Source organism: Symphalangus syndactylus, chromosome 14 (genome assembly GCF_028878055.3).
Source record: "Symphalangus syndactylus isolate Jambi chromosome 14, NHGRI_mSymSyn1-v2.1_pri, whole genome shotgun sequence".
Classification (NCBI taxonomy): domain Eukaryota; kingdom Metazoa; phylum Chordata; class Mammalia; order Primates; family Hylobatidae; genus Symphalangus; species Symphalangus syndactylus.
The window spans coordinates 67968034-67990039 of record NC_072436.2 but is presented as its reverse complement, the minus strand read 5'-3'; the positions used below and the strand labels follow the sequence as shown (position 1 = coordinate 67990039).

Genomic DNA, 22006 nt, shown 5'->3' with positions numbered 1-22006 from the left:
ACAGCCATTCCAAGTGGGAGAAATTGGCCAAAACAAAGGGGCTACAGGTCCCATGCAAGTCGAAATCCAGCAGGGCAGTCAAATCTTAAAGCTTGAAAATGATCTCCTTTGACTCCATGTCTCACATCCAGGTCATGCTGATGCAAGAGGGGATTCCCATTATCTTAGGCAGCTCTGCCCCTGTGGCTTTGCAGAGTACCGTGTCCCATCTAGCTGCTCTCACAGGCTGGTATTGAGTGTCTTGTGGCTTTTCTAGCTGCACAGTGCAAGCTATAGGTGGATCTACCATTCTGGGGTCTGGAGGATGATGGCCCTCCTCTCACAGCTCCACTAGATGATGCCCCATAGGGACTCTGTGTGGGGGCTCCCAACCCACATTTCCCTTCTGCACTGCCTTAGCAGAGGTTCTCCATGAGAGTTCCGCCCCTGCAGCAAACTTCTGCCTAGATATCCAGGCATTTCTATACATCCTCTGAAATCTAGGCAGAGGTTCCCAAACCTCAATTATTGACTTCTGTGCAACCGCAGCCTAAATACTACATAGAAGCTGTCAAGACATGCGGCTTGCATCCTCCCAAGCCAGGGCCTGAGCTGTAGCTTGGCCAGTTTTATTCATGGCTGGAGTGGCTGGGACGCAGGACACCAAGTCTTTAGACTACACCACAGCACAGGGACCTTGGGCCCAGCCCATGAAACCATTTTCTCTTCCTAGGCCTCCAGGCCCATGATGGGAGGGGCTGCCATGAAAACCACTGACATACCCTGGAGACATTTTTCCTATTGTCTTGGGGATTAACATAGGGATCCTCATTTCTAATGCAAATTTCTGTAGCTGGCTTGAATTTCTCCTCAGAAAATGGGATTTTCTATTCTATTGCATTGTCAGGTTGCAAATTTTCCAAACTTTCAAGCTCTGTTTCCCTTTTAAAATGGAATGCTTTTAACAGCATCCAAGTCACTTCTTCAATGCTTTGCTGCTTAGAAATTTCTTCGACCAGATACCCTAAATCATCTCTCTGAAGTTCAAAGTTCCACAAATCTCTAGGGCAGGGGTAAAATGCCACCAGTCTCTTTGCTAAAACATAACAAGAGTGACCATTGCTCCAGTTCCCAACAAGTTCCTCATCTCCATTTGAGACCACCTCAGCCTGGACCTTATTGTCCATATTGCTATCAGGCTTTTGGTCAAAGCCATTCAACAAGTCTCTAGGCAGTTCCAAACTTTCCCACATTTTTCTGACTTCTGGGCCATCAAACTGTTCCAACCTCTGCCCGTTACCCAGTTCCAAAGTTGCTTCCACATTTTTGGGTATCTTATCAGCAGGGCCCCACTCTACTGGTACAAATTTACTGTATTGGTCTTTTTTCACACTGCTGATAAAGACATATCCAAGACTAGGGAATTTACAAAAGAAAGAGATTTAATGGACTTACAGTTCCACATGGCTGGGGAGGCCTCACAATCATGGTGAGAGGAAGAGCAAGTCATATGTGGATAGCGGCACGCAAAGAGAGAGACAGCTTGTACAGCGAAACTCCCCTTTTCATAACCATCAGATCTCATGAGACTTATTCACTATCACAAGAACAGCATGAGAAAGACCTGTCCCCATGTTCCAATTACCTCCCACTGGGTCCCTCCCACAACACATGGGAATTCAAGATGAGATTGGGTGAGGACACAGCCAAACCATATCACAACCCCATTAAAAAGTGAGCAAAGGACATGAGCACACACTTTTCAAAAGACATACATGTGGCCAACAAGCATATGTAAAAAAGCTCAATATTACTGATCATTAGAGAAATACAAATCAAAATCGCAATAAGATACTACCTCACACCAGTCAGAATGGCTATTATTAAAAAGTAAACAAAAATAACAGAGGCTGATGAGGTTTCAGAGGAAAGGGAATTCTTATACACTGTTTTGGGGAGTGTAAATTAGTTCAACTATTGCGGAAAGCAGTATGGCAATTTCTCAAAGAGCTAAAAGCAGAACTACCATTTGATCCAATAATCCCATTACTAGGTATATAACCAGGGGAATATAAATCATTTTGCCATAAAGACACATGCATGCAAATGTCCATTCACAATAGAAAAGACATTAAATCAACCTAAATGCACATCAATGACAGACTGGATAAAGAAAATGTACGGGAGGCTGAGTCAGGAGAATCACTTGAACCCGGGAGGTGGAGGTTGTGGTGAGCCAAGATCATGCCACTGCATTCCAGACTGGGCAACAAGAGCAACACTCCGTCCCTCCCCCCCAAAAAAAAGAAAGAAAAGAAAAGAAAGAAAAGGTGGTATATAACACCATGGAATACTATGCAGGCATTAAAAAAGAATATCATGTCTTTTATGGGAACATGGATGGAGCTGAGGCTATTATCCTTACCAAACTAAAGCAGGAACAGAAAACCAAACATCCATGTTCTCACTTACAAGTGGGAGATAAATGACAAGAACTCATGAACACAAAGAATGAAACAACAGACACTGGAGTGTACTACAGCGGGGAGAGTGGGAAGAAGGAGCAGAGCAGAAAAAATAACTGCTGGGTACTAGGCTTAATACCTGGGTGATGAAATAATCTGTACAACAAACCCCTGTGACACAAGTTTACCTACATAACAAACCTGCACATCTACCCCCAAACTTAAAATAAACATTTTAAAAAAAAGAAACTCCCACTTCAAACTAACAGAATTTAAGAATGTTGGCTGGGCACAGTGGCTCACGCCAGAACTTTGGGAGGCTGAGGCGGGCGGATCATGAGGTCAGGAGATCAAGACTGTCCTGGCCAACATGATGAAACCTTGTCTCTACTAAAAATACAAAAAAATTAGCTGGGCGTGGTGGTGTGCATGTCTGTAATCCCAGCTACTTGGGAGGCTGAGGCAGGAGAATTGCTTGAACCAGGGCGTTGGAGGTTGCAGTGAGCTGAAATCGCACCACTGCACTCCAGCCTGATGACAGAGTGAGACTCCGTCTCAAAAAAAAAAAAAAAAAAGAATGTCAGAGATTGTTCAAACATCCATCTATCTTGTATTCAACTCCTTTTACAACCTCTGAAAACCAAATTTATCTTTGGAAAAATGTTCCTCTTATAAAGTTCTTCATTATTTCTATTCCATTAAACTCTGAGCTAGTTACTTGAGGGAAGGACCATCTTTGTTTCATTTTTGTATCATTAAAACCTAACATAGTGCCTTGCATATGACAGACACCTAAGAAATATCTATTAAACTAAGATCTAACTCTCTGGAAGTACCTAGCAATTATCTTGTAATGAAATCAAATAAATCTATTTGATATACCTTCAAATATATGAAGGTAGTATGTTACCCAGAGTCTTTACACTTCTGTACCAAAAAAACTCAAGTCATTTAGTCACTCTCTTCTTTATGAGCTCCAGTATATTGACATCATTTCTAAATGCAGGGCCAGAATAAAACTCAATATATCAGGTGTGGCTAGACTAAAATACAGCAGATACTGGACCACCATGGTGCTAATTTCAGAAAATGTATTTCTACTAATAATAATGCAACCTAAATTAACATAACCTGTTTTTGAAGCTATATTTCACCAGTGACATTTTCTCTACACTCTCCAAACTTTGGTCATAGGATTTGATGCTAAGCTGTGTCTTTCCTTGTACTTGTACTTTGTACTTGCATAGATGATTTGGGGGATCCAATTATGGTTATACTTATTATATGCAATCTTACTTGCATTAGTCCTCTCCTCTAAAATACCACTGCCACTGACATGGTAATAACCATTCATTATCTCTCACCAGAAATATTGGAATATTTACTAAATTATTTCTTGGCCATCATTCATACTATACTATAATCCACTCATTAAACTGCAAAATGACTGCCCCTAAATGCAATTTAATCAGTAACTTCCCATATTCATTTATGCTTCTTCACCATTTTCAGCAGAGTCCAATTTCCTTGTGTGCCATTTAGGGCATTCATGTTCAAGACACCATCTACGATACTAACTTCATATTCTACAATACCCCAAAAAATATCCCCTTATATTCTAAAAGTTCCATGATTAATTTCATTCCCCTGTTTCTTTACATATACTATACTCTCTGCCTAGTGTTTTTTCCTTTCTCTTCTACCAGATGCCTACCATGCTACCAAACTGTTATATAATTTTTTGATCCTCTTCATCTTTTTGAAGAACATAATTGTCTGTCTCTAGCTAGAGAACACATCTCATTCTCTATTTAAGTAAATGGTATTCAAGTTAGGTGATTAGGTAATTATATCCAAAATCAACTTATAATATAGGTAATATCTTGCCTTTCAATATTTGTCTGCTTCATGTATTTTTATTTAAGCTATACTAAACAACAATAACCTGGGGTAGAAAATTAAAGATATCTATTACCATTGTCTCCCAAGTAACAGAAATTTTACTGTGGAACACAGAATAAATGAACTAAATGTTAAGCCAGACAACTAAAATAACAAGTTATATGTTATTTTATATGAAAGTAGAGTATAAGAATTAGCAAAAATGATTATATTTTGTACTACTAAAAAAAAACTCCCTTGGTTTGGAGCATCTGGTTAAATCAATAATATCTTCAAATGTAAATGTCCCAAAACTAAGTTCTCTATAAATACTGAGTTCAGAGTTGTGTTCAAACAACGGGACAGGAAACTAACCACAGATCATTTCACTTTAGTGTAAGCTTCTGCCCAGTTTTGGATGAGACACTATTACCATCACAGTTGCATCTGGGAAGATGGCTAAGGCTTTTGGGGAGATAGAGAGTGTCATTAGCATTCTTTTATATATTCACAAGTTTAAAAAGAGTCGTATGAAATTCACAGTGCCAGACTGTGAAAACAGACAAAAATAAAACAAGCCTATTGTTTCCCTTAAACTTAAGCCTAAAAGAAAAACATACCTCAGCTCATATTATAATGCTTTTGGAAATCTCAGCCAGAGCAATAAACTCTAAATTTGTTTTAAGCACTCTACTTTTGAAGTTATATTGCTCATTTCACTTTCCAATTTGTCCTATAGCATTGCCAATTTTTTTTTTTTTTTTTGAGACGGAGTCTCGCTCTGTCGCCCAGGCTGGAGTGCAGTGGCGCGATCTCGACTCACTGCAACCTCTGCCTCCCAGGTTCACGCCATTCTCCTGCCTCAGCCTCCCAAGTAGCTGGGACTACAGGCGCCCGGCTAATTTTTTTGTATTTTTAGTAGAGAGAGTTTCACCATGTTAGCCAGGATGGTCTCAATCTCCTGACCTCGTGATACACCCACCTGGGCCTCCCAAAGTGCTGGGATTACAAGCATAAGCCACCGTGCCTGGCCAGCATTGTCAATTTTTTTTTTTTTTTTTTTTTTTTTTTTGAGACGGAGTCTCGCTCTGTCACCCAGGCTGGAGTGCAGTGGCGCGATCTCGGCTCACTGCAAGCTCCGCCTCACGGGTTCACGCCATTCTCCTGCCTCAGCCTCTCCAAGTAGCTGGGACTACAGGCGCCCGCCACCACGCCCGGCTAATTTTTTTTTGTATTTTTAGTAGAGACGGGGTTTCACCGTGGTCTCGATCTCCTGACCTCGTGATCCGCCCGCCTCGGCCTCCCAAAGTGCTGGGATTACAAGCGTGAGCCACCACGCCCGGCCGTCAATTTTTTTTTGCATTGCAGTTATGCAAGAATAAAATTATAATGAATTTTTAGAAATGATCCCTTCCAGTGAAATTATATACCTATACAGGACCAATATAAATATTTTCATAGATAAGAAAAATACAAAAATATAAGGTAAAAATTCCTCCAAATTCAGGCCTTGATCTAAAATTGTTTTCACTATAAGTTTAATGTCTAATATGCTTTTACAGTTATTATTTTGGATGATCTTTAAACATTATACTAAACAGATGTTGTGGCAAACTATATACCAAGTAATTCCTCCTATATGGTTCCAGGACATAGAGGCAGAAGCACAGGAATCTCTGGGTTGGAAGACTTAGAGTTCTAGTCTAATACTCTGTCCTACACATGGATTGACTTTGCACCATCCCAGAGAATCAGCTATTCTCTGTCACAATGTTGTCCATGAATTAACTAGTCCATACTCCTATTTATGTCTGTCTAACTTCTACCTTGTAGAACAACTTATAACAGAAAGAGCCAATAGGTATTCAAATCCTACTCTAAATAAAATACAGCAAATTAATAAGGGTCAGGAACAACATTTATGGCCACCAGGTGTACATTCTTTTCTATCTATAATAATTTGACAATCTCTCCTTTGGAGAAAATAATAAACAGACAAAATCAGTACTCAAGAAAACTGTGACAAGCTCCCCAGAATTTCCATATCCTATTTATGTAGAGAGGTTAAAATGGCCTGCAAAGAGATCTTAAAGAAATAGACAAAAAAAAAATAGTAAAACTCTGGTATGTGGATATGATCACTTTGTCTGAGTGCTTCCCAGGTTTTTGGACTAAAAGCATTTAAGCCAAATATCTGTTCCAGTTCCATGAAATCAGAAACAGACTGGCAAGTTTACTAAAGAGACCTGAAAGACAGAGGTCATATGCCATAGAGGGTATAGACACATTAAAAGTTAATCTCACAACTAGCACATTATTTTAAAAAGTAAAGGAATTAAAACAGTGAGAGAGTGTACTTGTTAATTAATATCAAAAGAGAGTCAATAAGACAAGTAGATATTCATGAGATACCCCTATGAAGATGTCATGGTTTGGTAGTTTTGGGTAGCGATGTTTTTTAATCAAAAGCAGACAAAGTCCTATATAGCATAATTACAGGAATTCATTGAATCATGTAGGAGGCCACTGGAAGTTTCTCTTGACTTTCTACAGTTAGCATCAGTAAAATAATTGTGTTACATTCAGTGATCTTCCCTCAATAGCATAGAATAAGTATGATTAGGAACAGTCATAGTCATATCATTAGCAGTTGACTGGGGCCATGGACTAACATTAGAGCTAGATTAGGACTAGAATTTTTAAGCATTACTATTGAAGCCATAAACCTTATGCTCATTAGACTCATTCCCTGCGCTACTCAAGGGAGCCAGGTTCCACCAGGAAGGTAAAAAGATAAACAAAAAACACTGGAAGGATCCCCATGGACAACTGCTGAAGGGAAGGGAAACCCTAAGGAAAGATCACAATTACTTGTACCCTAGGGAACCGATACCTCCTATTTCCTTTACCACCTGCAATGTAGCATATCAATGTGATTCTTTTAATAATCTCACTGTATCTGTTTTACAATAGCAAAAATATAGATATTGTCAATATGGCACAAAGAATATTGTTTCAGTGAAGAATCCTTAGATTTTACATACTTCCAGATGGAATGTGTGCTCACAACTAGAAAAAAAAAGGCACAAAAGAAAACTAGCCTTACAAAAAGTTCATGTTAAACTTCTTGAGAGTATAGAGTTAGGGCCTGTTTGTCTGTTGAAAAACTGCTTCCCATTTTCAGATCTCTGTCTCCTCCTAATCCTAAGATTATCTTTCAAAGGAGTTATCGAGATAAACAAAGATCAAAGGCAACTTAAGTAAATACAAAAAATAGTAGGCCAATAAAACAAAACACATAGACAAAAACATGAAATAAAACTTCCTTGTTTTGTTACCATCTTAGAACAGTTAAAGACGGTAAATCATTCAATTGCAGAAATCTGTAAAGGCAATAAGACAATCCTACAGGACATAAAAATAACAAGTGGATGTCCTTAACAGAAACACTTTTAAAAATATTAAACATAATGCATTCAGGGATGTATTGCAGGGTAGAAAATTCACTTTTTGTCTTTGTGCGTGTGTGTGTGTGTGTGTGTATCCCTAATCATTTTTTAAGAAGGTAGTTTTTCCTTAGGAAGAGAGTGGACTTCATCTATTACAAAGGAGCTAAAGAACAAGAAGCCTGCAATTGCTAATTCAAAGACAGGGAGGTCCCAGGGGCAAGTACATACTGTGTCTGATTTCCAACATTGTGTGTTATTTGTTTGGAGAAGTTCAAGCACTTACTGAAGTATATTAAAATTGTAGCTATAGACTACCATGAAAGTATTACAGAAGAGTGGAATATACCACATTCCTGTTGCTCATTTAACTGTGAACTCCTCACCCCACAACATGTACAATATATATGCTAAGGTATTCTGACACCAATTTGCAGGCTCAAATTTGTCCTCGTCAAAAAAGCAAAAATGTAGTTTAGACTGACCTCATTGCGATATTCCAAGCAGCAATATTTTCTTCCTTTGGAACTTGGATTATTACCTTTACAGTGCACTCCCAACATCATTCTTAATGAAGTGGAATTATAAGCAAAATATATTTATAATGAAGAGCTGTAATCAAAATAGATGTTAGGTAAAGGCAAATAGTCATCTGAGTTGGAGGACACTATTCCATGCATGATGTCCCTGTTAAACATTCCAGTCTCATCATGACATTGACTGGATGTTTACTCAATGTTGGCCATATTAAAATGTCTGAGATACTTTCCTTCAAATAACATGTAACATTAGTTCATAATAGGGGAAAATACAGAAAATAATATTTAAGATCATATATCCAAAGTTTCAAGTAGAAAACTGAGACAATAATATCTATAGGAGTTCACAAGAAAATCAAACCTTGGGGTATGAATTGTGGGAAAAAGGTGAATAGTCATAAAAGACCTCATGGGGAAAACAGGTGTTAAGCTGTATTTTAAAGGAGGGAAAGATTTGAAAGTGAGATGAGAAGTCATTCTGAGAAGGAAAACCATGAGCAAGAATCTACAGCCAGGAATAAGCATAGTATGCTTGGGAATGATTAACAGATACATTTGGCTGAAGTCACAGCTTTATGTAAGGGAATTACAACAAATGTATTTAATGCGGATAGTAGTTTTACTTTAAAATGTGGGGATTATTAAAAATTTCTGAACAGAGAGAGTAACAGACAAACCAGTGTTCTCGGAAGGCACATCTGGAAATAAACTGACATAAAAAGAAACTCTGCCTATGTTCTTCCACTGCTGCTCTTCTTTATAATGATCACACATCCTCAGTTGTCCTTAGTTGTGCTTTATTGTTCCTGATCTAATCACAACCATGCTTCTCAGTCCCCTTGCCTAGAAGTTTGCTTGGAAACCTCAATTCAACAGCACTGAATAATAGTATTAAAGTTTATATAACAGTTTGCCTATCATTACACATTATTTGCTGATATTAGCAATGATGAAATAACTGTTTTGTCCTCGGATAAAACTCAACACCCCATAACTTTAGCATCAATAAGAAAGAATTCAAGCCACTTCATCTTTTAAAGCTATTGTATTAGTCTGTTCTCACTCTCCTGTGAAAAAAATACTCAAGACTGGGTAATCTATAAAGAAAAGAAGTTTAATTGACTCACAGTTCCACATGGCTGGTCAGGCCACAGGAAACTTACAATCATGGCAGAAAGTACCTCTTCATAGGGCAGCAGGAGAGAGAATGAGTGCTGAGAGAAGGGGGAAGCCCCTTATAAAACCATCAGATCTCACTATCATGTGAACAGCATAGGGGAAACTACTCCCATGGTTCAATTATCTCCACCTGGTCCCGCCCTTGACACTCAGGGATTATTACAATTCAAGGTGAGATTTGGGTGGGGACACAGAGCCAAACCATATCAGGTATCAAAGATACTAAAGTGACCAAGTATAGCAATATCTAACATTTTCTCACTGGAATCTCTGACTCTTACCAAGTGCAGTGGCTCAGCTCATGCTTATAATCCCAGCACTGTGGGAGGCCAAGGCAGGAGGATCACTTGAGCCCAGAAGTTCAAGACCAACCTGGGCAATATAGTGAGACCCCATCTCAACAAAAAATTAATAAATTAGCCAGGAATGGCAGCACACGCCTGTAATCCTAGACATTTCGCAAGACTGTTGTGGGCGGATTGCTTGAGCTTGAGAGGGCGAGGCTGCAGTGAGCTGTTATCACATGATGGCACTCCAGTCTGGGTGACAGAGTGAGACTGGCTCAACAACAACAACAACAAAAAGGAATAGAAAAAGAAAAGGAAATCAAGTATGAAAATTTGTAAGTGTGGAATTTTGCAGTATGTTAAATTCTAGATTCTCCTTATTTTCTACCTTATCAACAAAAATAGAATTAGAAGTAAATGGCTCTATTTGGAACCAAACATACTTAAGCTTTTATTTAATAATTACAAAAGCAGAAGAAGACTCAAAGGTCATTATCATTAAAGAGGAAAAGGATTACTGGCTTGATACTACCAGAAAGAACAGCTCTGGCTTGGTAATAGTAGCTTTATGGGGAGAAAAGTTCTAAGTAGTAGCTCAACACACAAAGATATTTCTGAAGAAATACAAAACCTCTAAAGGATTTAAGTGATTAACTAAACAAAAGATCCCAATACCACATTGATAAGAAGCAAATGCTTTTTATTTCAATGTACTCTATGTAGCTCAAATAACGTAACTGTTAACTGCATGGAAACAGGAAACATAAATCAATTTCTTGATAGGCAGAAAAATCATTAGTAAATCAGTAATTTGTACTCCATCGGGGAAAACGAAAAAAAAAATCTTGAATCTTGGATCTACCTATGTAATTAATGTAATGAAGAAAAATGTGGTTGTGTCCTAAAGGATCTGATGTCTCTAGTCCTTTTTAAGGACACCTGAAACTTCTTTATTTTGTTCCAGAGAAAGTCATAGGAATTGGGCTAAATTACAGGGTCATTTTTATCAGCAGATGAGAGAATTTCCACATAAGGTGTCAAAGAAGATTTCAAGTTAGGTTAGAAACAAGCAACCCACTTATTGGTGTATTTCCCATTACCAGATAGAGTTTCTACTTTATGGGGACGTTACAACAATTTACCACCCATTCCGGGAATTGTTCTGGTCACCATGACCAAAATTTTATACACTAACAAAAAAGATTCTGAATAAGAATCCCACAGAGAAAAAGGTATTTAAATGATGGCTCTATGAAACATAGCTTAGTGCTTCTCATATATAGTTTAGAGGTATTATATAGCCTAGTGGGAAGGAACAAGGACTTTGGAGGCAGTTTACACCCCAGATTCACTAACTCTAGATGAGTAGTTTTTGACACAATAGTAAACCTCTCTATGTTTACTAATGCGTAAACTATTCTAATTTTTCTTTTCTAATTTGTAAACTGGGAGAATAACAATGTTTTCACAAATTTGTTGCAAGGAATAAATGAGAATATATATTAATACATACATACATGTACATTAGAACATATACACCTATGTGTGTGTGTGTATATATATACATGGGTGTATATGTATACACACACAGAGAGAGAGAAAGAAAAAGAGAGAGACAGAGAGGGAGAGGGCACTTCACACAGTACCTGGTACATGGTATGGACTCAAAAGATAGCAGCTATTGTCAAATGTTAAGAGACAGCTTGAAATAGTGAAAAGAGCATGACCCAAGGTAAAATGACCTAGGATCTAGCCCCACTATTGATTAATTTTCTGACCTCTGGGCAAGACCCTGTTAGGCCTCAGTTTCCATATTTGTTAAATGGGGAAAATAGTGACTGTCCGTATATCATAGAGGTTGTTTTTTTGAAAAAAGAAATGGGATAATGACATATAAAAGAAATGTGAACATTACTAAGTAATAATGAATGCAAGGCATTTTATAATTAAAATTCTGTCACTTGAAAACCATACTCTTTCTTATTTGGAGAAACAAGAGAATATGGAAGGAGAAAGACCAATACAGAATTTCAACCTAAGCAAACTTTTGGTCATTATCTCAAAATAATAGCTTTTGACTTCTCTTTTCTGTAATTAAATGGTTACTTTTAATGACATATGACCCAAAAATGATTGTCAATGCCCAGGCAGGAATTCAGTTACTTTATTATTCAAAACAGGTAAACTCCATAAAAACTTACTATGCACTATTTCATGCAAGCTGCTGCAGTATACACAGAAATACAGATGAATAGGACAAGGTCTTTATCTACAGGGTTCACAAGTCCATAGTTGGCAATCAATCTAATAGACAGGATGGTATAATGGAAAAAATTTTAAGTCAAATAAATTTGTTTAAATCCTGATCCTTCCACTGATTTGCTGTATCCCTTACAAAGTACATATCCTCCTTGAGTTTATGGTCTCATCATAAAATGTAATAATAATATTAATACTTATCTGATTGGGGTATTTTGAGTCCTCATCAACTGGGATGACATATAACACATGTAAAGCATTTGGAACACAGCAGATGCTTTAATTACCATTGTCTCCTTTCCTAAATAAAGTACACAAATGAATGACACATCCAGCCCAAGGTAAAATTTAATTAGTGCCATTTTAAAAAGTGCCACAAAGGAAGATGTCACATCTGGTCAGGAGAACTGGTAAGGCCTCATAGAAGGTGTGGTACTTGAAATGAACCTTGACATATGTAAGATTTTCAACACACATAGTTAAAGGGCAGAAGCAGTAAAAGTAGACAAAAGGCATGGGGAAAAAAAAAAAGACACAGGGTAGAAAACAGTTAGGTGTGCTTAACAAAGAGCATTACTTCATTATGGGAGGAGAATCTTTGGTAAATAGAAAAGAGAGACAGAGACAGAGAAAAATACAGAAAGGTAGTTTAAGGTCCCATGATGAAAAGTCTGGACGGACACAGAAAAGATTTTGTACTTAATGGGAGTACTGACAGTTTGTACTGACAGTTCTTCAGTAGCAGCATCATTTGGTTAGGTCGGAGATGGCAGCAATTCCTGGAAATAAATTGAGTACTAAAAGAAATATCAGTTTTTAAAGGGTTTTAGATGGGAAGAATTTCAGAAACTTATATGTAGACAATAATTTTCTCTTAAGGATGACCTAAGAGAAAGTAAGGCCAGGGATAGGTATCATTGTATTACTAGACAAAGAAACAGAATTTCCACGCTTAACCCACAAACCAAGGTGGGCTATGACAGATCTTGCCCTATGTCATACAAATTAACATTAACAGCAGACAGAGAAAACAAACTCAGGATTCCATCCTCTGGGTCTGTTACTTGACACAGCATTTCCTTTCTTAAGCATTTCTGAAAGATAATTATCAGGATAACAAGAATAAATTCTCAAAAACATGCTCTTATGCTGAGCATGCAAAATGGGTAACTGTGCATGCAATTGTAAATTATACAACTGAAGTCTGAAAAAAAAATGCGTGTGTACTTAACTCATCTGTTAACTCAAGGGAAACAGTAAGATTTAAAAACTCTAAATGTGGAAAATATTATTATAATCATTTCTGGGTGCCTCATGAAGATAGGCAGGCTGCCTAAGTCACAAAAACTTCAAGGGAAAAAACAGTTGCAAAATTAAATAATTTTCCCCTCTGACCGCTGACTATCTAACAATGACAATAATCTGCAAACAAACACACTCGGATTCTCCCTCTCTCTCTCTCTGTGTCACACACAAACACATTTCTAGACACCGACTTATTCCGTTGCCTATATTGCTGCTGTGATGCGGTAAAACATCCCTCAGAATTAAGAGAAACTGGGGATTCCAAAATGTAAGAGAAGAAGACAGAATTTGCCCTGTCTTTCCAGTCCTCTCTATATACATTTTTTCTATCAATCAATCCCTCTCTGAGAGAGAGCCACTTCCGTCAGGGAATTTCAAATATGAAAAGAAAATATTTATAATAAGTAAAAGACAAATGATTTGGGTTGTTTTTCAGAAACAAACTCTTTTCTCTCCCATTCTTTCTCTAATAATGCCCAAGGGCAAATCTTAGACACAGCTCTGTTTTGTGACTAATACGGGGTTCTATGAGGAAATTATCTAGCATTCTAGGGAAAATAAACACAAATGTTAGGCAATCTATTTTGTGGAAAACCAGATGGGGTAGTTTAAGAAGTCATCTGATTCTAGAGAATATAATGGTTGGTGAATCCAATTAATTTTAAAAGTGTAGCTTCAGAAAAGTGTAGACAAGACAGAAATATGGCACCAATGGAAGCAATATTGAGGACTTAAGCCTGTCAGTTACTTCCTACTTTGATTCTGAATGGTACATGGTAAGTGGTTCTACAGCCTGAGTGGTAGAATCAACTCTATCCACACTGAGACGTTTTATAGTATTTAGGTAAAAACGGCAGTTTAGAATAAACAAAAGAGGGGGAAATAAACCTCAACTAGTTACTTACAGTATAGCCTTGCAAGAAAGTTCACAACTCTACAGGTAAAAGCATGCACTTTAATTCAGACAAGCACCAGTTTGATCCACATTACTGCTTCTAAATGACCTAGAGGTTAAAGTAAGGAGTACAAAGTGTGGTGCTGAAATATGACAGCATGATGAAATGGGGACAGGTGGGCTGGCAAAAGCAATTTAAAAATATAAATTAGTAATTAAAGACAATAATTCTTGAGGTGGAAAATAATTACTCTAAATATCACCTCCACATACCCCCAGCATTATAAAAGCTGCAGATGTGGCTGGGCACGGTGGCTCACGCTTGTAATCCCAGCACTTTGGAAGGCCGAGGCGGGCAGATCACGAGGTCAGGAGATCAAGACCACAGTGAAACCCCGTCTCTACTAAAAATACAAAAAAATTAGCCAGGCGGCCGGACGCGGTGGCTCACGCCTGTAATCCCAGCACTTTGGGAGGCCAAGGTGGGCGGATCACGAGGTCAGGAGATCAAGACCATCCTGGCTAATACGGTGAAACCCCATCTCCACTAAAAATACAAAAAATTAGCCAGGCGAGGTGGCGGGCACCTGTAGTCCCAGCTACGCAGGAGGCTGAGGCAGGAGAACAGCGTGAACCCAGGGGGCGGAGCCTGCAGTGAGCTGAGATCGCGCCACTGCACTCCAGCCTGGGCGAAAGAGCGAGACTCCATCTCAAAAAAAAAAAAAAAAAAAAAAAAAATTAGCCGGGCGTGGTGGCAGGCGCCTGTAGTCCCAGCTACTCAGAGAGGCTGAGGCAGGAGAATGGCGTGAACCCAGGAGGCGGAGCTTGCAGTGAGCCGAGATTGCGCCACTGCACTCCAGCCTGGGCGACAGAGTGAGACTCCGTCTCGAAAAAAAAAAAAAAAGCTGCAGATGTTTCAATTCAGAAAACATTTTCTAAAAACACAAACAAAAAGGAAAACCTAAAAGCTACATAGAAATAAGGATAAACCATGGAGTATACAATTCTAGACTTACACTGTACATAATATAGATATTTAATTTGTGTATATATGTATTAATTAAAATAAGATCATATCTGTTTTTCCAGTTAAGAAATAATGAATATATTTTAATGAATAAATATAAATTTACATTAATTTAATGAATGAATATCACATTATATGAATATACATAATTTAGTTTGTGAACACATTTGTTTGCTGGATTTTTAATTTATACCAACTCCTCACTATACAAAATGCATTGTATTAAGTATAGTTATATTTGAATATTATAATACAATCATGATTATTTCATTAAGTTCAAATTCTAAAAGGGGAATTACACAGTAAAAAGGTAAGCACATTTTAAGGGGTTTCTGAGGCATACTGAAAAACTGACTCCAAAAAGACTATAATAACTAGATCCCTAGCAGCAACATATGAAAATACCTATTTCCTCAAATATTTCTTATAAATAATGAATGTTACCATTTTCTTATTTCTGAGTAGTTTATAGTCAAAAATATCACACAAGCTTAATATGTATGTCTTATTAATAGAGTTACAAATTATGTTCATGTTATCATTTTTTACCAAATATTGTCCATTTTTGCTTACAAATGAATTTCAGAATTATTTCATTAAGATTCCTCCCTAAACAAATTTACTTGATACTCATTGCAATTAGATTAAATTTGAAAAAACTTTCTACAAAATGAAATATTCCCATCCTAGAATACCATATATATTTGTGCATAAGAAAGTCTCTTTTATATTACTCTGTGATGTTGTCACATTATTTCTAAATTTACTTGCTAAGTAGTTGCATAGAAAAATTATATCTATGTCCCAATAGTAAATAAGACACTTTTGACAATATATTTTCTATGTGGGCATTGCTAATATACGAAAAGTTTATTTGTTTTCTAAGTGAATCATCTAACCTAAACTCTTATTGGTCTTAATAAATTTTTAGTATGTTCTATTTAGATAATAATAACCTATGAATAATAATATGCATGTGCTATGGTTTGAAATGTTTGAGCCTTGCCAAAATTCATATTGAAATTTAATCCCCAATGCAATTTTTATATATTTTTTTAATTTTTAATTTTTGTGGGGGAGGGCTTTTCAGAAGTCATTACATCACTCATTAATTGGATTAGTGCCTTATAGAAGGGACTGGGGGAGTGAGTTCATCCTTTTTGCCTTCTCTGCCATGTAAGGATACAGAGGTGCCATTTATGAGTGACAGGACTTTATCAGACATTGAATCTGCTGACATCTTAATATTGGACTTTTCAGCCTCCAGAACTGTGAGAAACAAATTTCTGTTGTTTATAAATTTCTCAGTCTAAAGTATCTTGTTATGGGGGCAGGAATGGACTAAGACATGCATGGCTCATTATAATGTAATTTATTCTTTTTTTACATTTATTTGATAGAACTTCTAAAGTGTTGGTGAGAAGCATCTTCACCCAATTCCTGATGTCAATGAAAATAAATGTTTTATTGTTCTACTGTTAAATCTATGGTGGCTACTAAATTTCAAATAGATGTTCTTTATTATGTTACTAAAATATTATACTGCTTGGAATTTAGTAAACTTTGTTTTTAAATCAAGAATGTAGCCTGGATGTAATAAAATGTCTTTCTAGAATACATCAAGAAACTTTATCTCCTTCACCTAGTAATGTGATAAATTATATTAACAGCTTTTTAAAAATATCAAACCATCCTTGCATTTCTGGACTAAATCCTACATACTAGTACAAAATTACTTTCTTAAAACACTTGGAATTGACTTGCTAAAATGTTATTTATTTATTTTTATCCATAATTGTGAGATTAACCCATAGTTTTTTTGTGTGTGCTCTTTTTGTCTGGCTTTGGTATCAGGATAAAGCTAGACAAAATGACATAATTTTCTGCAGGTAAATGCTCCCACTAGGAACAACTAGGAAAGGAAGTAAAACATGTAGAAAAAACATATTAAAAGGCATCAGGTGCTGTGAAGCAATGAAGACTAAAGGGAATAAAATGGCAGAGAGGACAGAACCTTTTAAAGGTGAGGTGAAAATCTGCAGCTTTCCTTGTGGGCATTTGAGGAACGTAGGCAAGGGCAACAGACTGAGAATCTTAAAACCAGGCAGAGACTAACTACTAGGGGATGAAAAAAACATGGAATTTTTACTGCTTCCAACAGACTAGAGTGCCACAGTTAAAGGTTTGAGGACTAGTTTTACCCTCAAGATATTTACTGAATTCTAAAGCTAAACAGCTGAGGAAAATAAGAGTTTAAGCCAAAAGCTTTGAAAGGCAAGGAGATTTCTCACGGTTTCACAGTGTTTCAGAGAAAAAGACTCACTAGTAGAAGAATGCCTAAAAATGACAGGAGCTATCTTAGTCCATTCAGAATAATGTAACAAAATCCCATAGACTGGTAGCTTATAAACAAAAGAATTCCCACCGTTCTGGAGGCTTGGAAGTCCAGCATCAAGGTACCAGCAGATTTGGTGTCGGATGAAGGCCTATTTCCTAGTGCAAAATAAAAAAGGAGTCTTCTTCCTGTAGCCCCATATCCTCACATGGCCACAAAGAACAAGGCAGCTCTCTGAAGTCTCTTTTATAAGTATACTAATCCCATTTGTGAGGCTCTACCGTCATAATCTATCACCTCCCAACGCCTCACCTCCTAATGTAATCACACTGGTTATTAGATTCAACATATGATTTTTGGGGGTACATAAACATTCAGATCACATAGGAGCTGAAACCTCATTAGGGATGGTAAAGTAACACTGACAATCCCCAACACTTTTTTTCCTGTCAGCAATTGCTGATACTGGGTACTGCTAAGTCTCCTTAAGACATTTGCCAGATTCTAAAACGAAAGAGTACAGGAGGCTGAATAGACAAGGTTTCTGTGAAGAGCAGGAATTTCTATAGTCCTCTTTGGTGCTAAAAAGACAATGACATATCAGGCAGTTTTTAAAAGCTCTGCAGAGCCATATCCTACCAACAAGGGCAAACAAAGTACACTACAACTGCAACCCAATATTAACCCAAATCAGTCCCTGATGGTACTAAGGTGGTCAGCTTCAAACCACAACCCACCTGCCCATTCTATTTACTAAGTAAAGGAAAACATGAACCTTTTCTGGTGGAAGATAACACCACCTGGAATCTCTACATATTTTATACAACGTCTAACATCAACCAAAAAATATTAGAAAGAGACAGGACATATCACTGAAAACCAAGAGAAAAAAAACCACCAATATGTATGTATAATATATATAAGAAGTAGTAAAGAATGATTTTGAATGTCTATAATTAATATGCTTAAGAAAACAGAGAAAACATAGACAAATTAGATAAAAAAGATGGAGCATTTCATCAAAGAATTTCAGTTTATATAAAAAAGTTAAAGAATATTCTAAAACTAAAATATACATATCTGAAATTCTAACTAAGTTTCTTTTTTTAATTCTACCAAGGCTTTTATATTGTCTTTGTACTAATTACCTTGGGCATCATAGGAAGATAAGCAGACATAATACCAGGAACCATTTTTAGATGAAAAAAATGCAAAGGTCAATGAAAAAATGATGGAAGTAGCCTCTACATATCATTAAAGGTTAATAAATATAGCATGAGCTTTTATATACTGAAAATCTTCCTGGGTAGTTACAGCAGAAACTAACATCTTTCACCAAAATAAATTATAAGGAAACCTTTTTATATATAAAGGACAAAGTAAGAGCAACTATCACTTACAGGAAGGTGTGTGAATACAGCAAAGGTGCTACGAAGAAAGGCAATGAGGTCTACCAAGTAATCACTAGCTTTGTTGCCCAAATCTCCGGTCATCCAGTCATAGTCTGCCAGCTGTAGGAACTGGTCAATCTTCTGGTTTAAGTTGGTATAAATCTCTTCTTCAGCTGCATGTCTAGCATCCTGTGAAAAAATATAAAATTTGAAAAATCACTCAGATTTCAATATGGGCAGAAATTTCTATGAGCTTAGAGCCATCTGACATATCCATTAAGTAACTGGGAATATAACTGGGAATACTGAGTCATATCACAGTCTTCTTTAATTTTTTCTTTTTCAAAACCATTGTGTAGGTTTTTTCTAATTTTTTGTTTGCATCCTAAGAGATGCTAAAATGAAAGCAGAATGCCCAGATCATGTAAGTTTGAGATACCTATATACAAGATTCATGATATACACTACACTAGCATATTAAAGGCTCTAAGAAGTATGGTGAAATTAATATTCTTACAAAAATATTTTCAGGACAAATGATCATACATTACTCCACAACAACCAGTATTCCAATGCTAAAATTCCACCAACACAGACTTGTGCAGAGTAACTTATGAAGTACCTGCCACCACATTCAATATTCACTTTCAGTCTGATCTTCCTTAACTTCTGTTAAATACTCTCTATTTAAAATTCTGTCTTCCCGTGGAATTCATGAGATGGTTTTCTCCTGGATTTCCTTTTACTTCTCTGGACACAAATCTTCTCACTTTCTTTGGGTGATTTAATTAAATCCAATAGCTTCCAGTATCTCTATCTTCAGTACAGATCTACTCCAAAATCATTCTAAATCAAGAATCATATATGCGAGTGTTTCATGGACATCTGACCCAGACAAACTTTGAAATAAGTGTCCAGGCACAGTGGCTCGTGCGTGTAATCCCAGAACTTTGGGAGGCCGAAGTGGGTGGATCACCTGAGGTCAGGAGTTTGAGACCAGCCTGGCCAACATAGTGAAACCCCGTCTCTACTAAAAATACAAAAATTAGCTGGGCGTGGTGGTGGGATCCTGTAATCCCAGCTACTCAGGAGGCTGAGGCAGGAGAGTTGCTTGAACCCAGGAGGCAGAGGCTGCAGTGAGGCGAGATTATGCCACTGCACTCCAGCCTGGGCAACAGAGCAAGACTCCATCTCAAAAAAAAAAAAAAAGAAAAGAAATAAGTAGGTCCAGGTTGAGACTCATCATATTTACCACTCTTTACCTGCTCATCTCAGAGATTTTACTTTTTCTGGTAAAATCTGGTAAAGGTAAACTGCCTTTACCTGTTCAAGGCAGAGATCTAAGCAAGATCTTCAATTCCATTCTTTCCTCCACAGTCAGAAAATGAGTTCTGTAAATTATATCTCCCAAATTTCTCTGTAATTTGTACTGCCCTCTACATTTTCACGTTTTTAAAGCTGGAATAATTTTGCAATATATTTACATACTATAACATAGTCGGTGAGTATGTTTACTTATGTGAACACTGCTTTATAAAATTTGATTGATAAATAAAAATTATACAAAAATTATATATTTGTCATGTACAACTTGATGTTTTGAAATATGTATACACTGAAATGGCTAAATTGAGCTAAGTTGGATGCAAAAGAAACTGCTTTTAATGGCAAAAACCACAATTACTTTTGCACCAACCTAATAATTAACATATGCATTACCTCACATACTTATTTATGAGGTAGGAATACTTAAAAGTACTTTGCTAGCATTTTTCAAGAATATAACACATAGTTATTAAGTATAATCATCATGTTATAGAATAGATCTCTTGAAATAATTCCTTCTACCTAACTGAAAATTTCTATCCTTTGACCAAAAACTCCCCAGCCATATTCCCCAGCTCTGGTAACTATCATTCTATTTTCTGTTTCTATGAATTCAACATTTTTAGATGCTACATATGAGATCACACATATTCTTCTTTCTGTGCCTGCCTTATTTCACTTAATATAATGTCTCCATGAGGTTTCCATGCTGTTGCAAATGGCAGGATTTCCTTCTTTTGTAAGGCTGTATAGTATTGCATTCTGTATACACACTACATTTTCTTTATGCATTCACCAGTTGACAGACACTTAGGTCAAATCAATATCTTGGCTATTGTGGAAAATGTTGCAATGAACATGGAAGTGCAGATATCTCAATGACATACTGATTTCATTTCCTCTGGAAATATACCCAGTAGTGGGATTGCTGAAACATATGATAGTTCTATTTTTAATTTTGGGGGAAACCTCCATACTGTTTTTCACAATGGCTATACTAATTTACATTCCCAGCACCATATAAGGGTTCCCTTTTCTCCACATCCTCTCCAATACTTACCATTTGTCTTTTTGATAATAGTCAACCTAACAGGTGGAAAGTCATATATCATTGTGGTTTTAGTTTGCATTTTTCTGATGACTAATGATGTTGAATATTTTTTCATATACCTCTTGGTCACTTGTATGTCTCTTGAGAAATGTCTATTCAAAAGCTTTGCCCATTTTCTCATCGGGTTGTTTTCTTGCTATTGAATTATTTTAGTCCTTTATATATTCTAGAAATGCATGCCTCATCAGCTGTATCATTTGCAAATATATTCTGCCATTCTTTTTTTTTGAGATAGAGTCTCACTCTGTCACCTAGGCTGGAGTGAAGTGGCACACTCTTGGCTCACTGCAACCTTCATCTCCCAGGTTCAAGCGATTTTCCTACCTCACCCTCCATTACAGGTGTGTGCCACTATGCCTGGCTAATTTTTGTGTATTTAGTAGAGATTGGGTTTATGTTGGCCAGGCTGGTCTCGAACTCTTGACCTCAAGTGATTCGCCCGCCTCAGCCTCCTAAAGTGCTGGGATTACAGGCGTGAGCCACCATGCTCTGCCTGTTCTGCCATTTTGTAGGTTATCCTTCAACTGTTGATTGTTTTCTTTGCTGTGCAAAAGCTTTCCTGTTTGATAAAATCAATCTCA

At 37.0% G+C, this 22006-nt stretch overlaps 1 protein-coding gene across 7 annotated transcripts in view; it reads right to left on the bottom strand.

Moving 5' to 3' along the window:
• The window catches only part of EXOC6B (exocyst complex component 6B), a 676922-nt gene that overhangs the window by 281393 nt on the left and 373523 nt on the right, over positions 1-22006 (bottom strand). For all 7 annotated transcript variants that reach the window (XM_055243157.2, XM_055243158.2, XM_055243160.2 and 4 more), the window contains one exon: positions 18998-19177. In XM_055243157.2, the coding sequence (XP_055099132.1) occupies positions 18998-19177 (180 nt within the window). The remainder of the gene's footprint in view (positions 1-18997; positions 19178-22006) is intronic.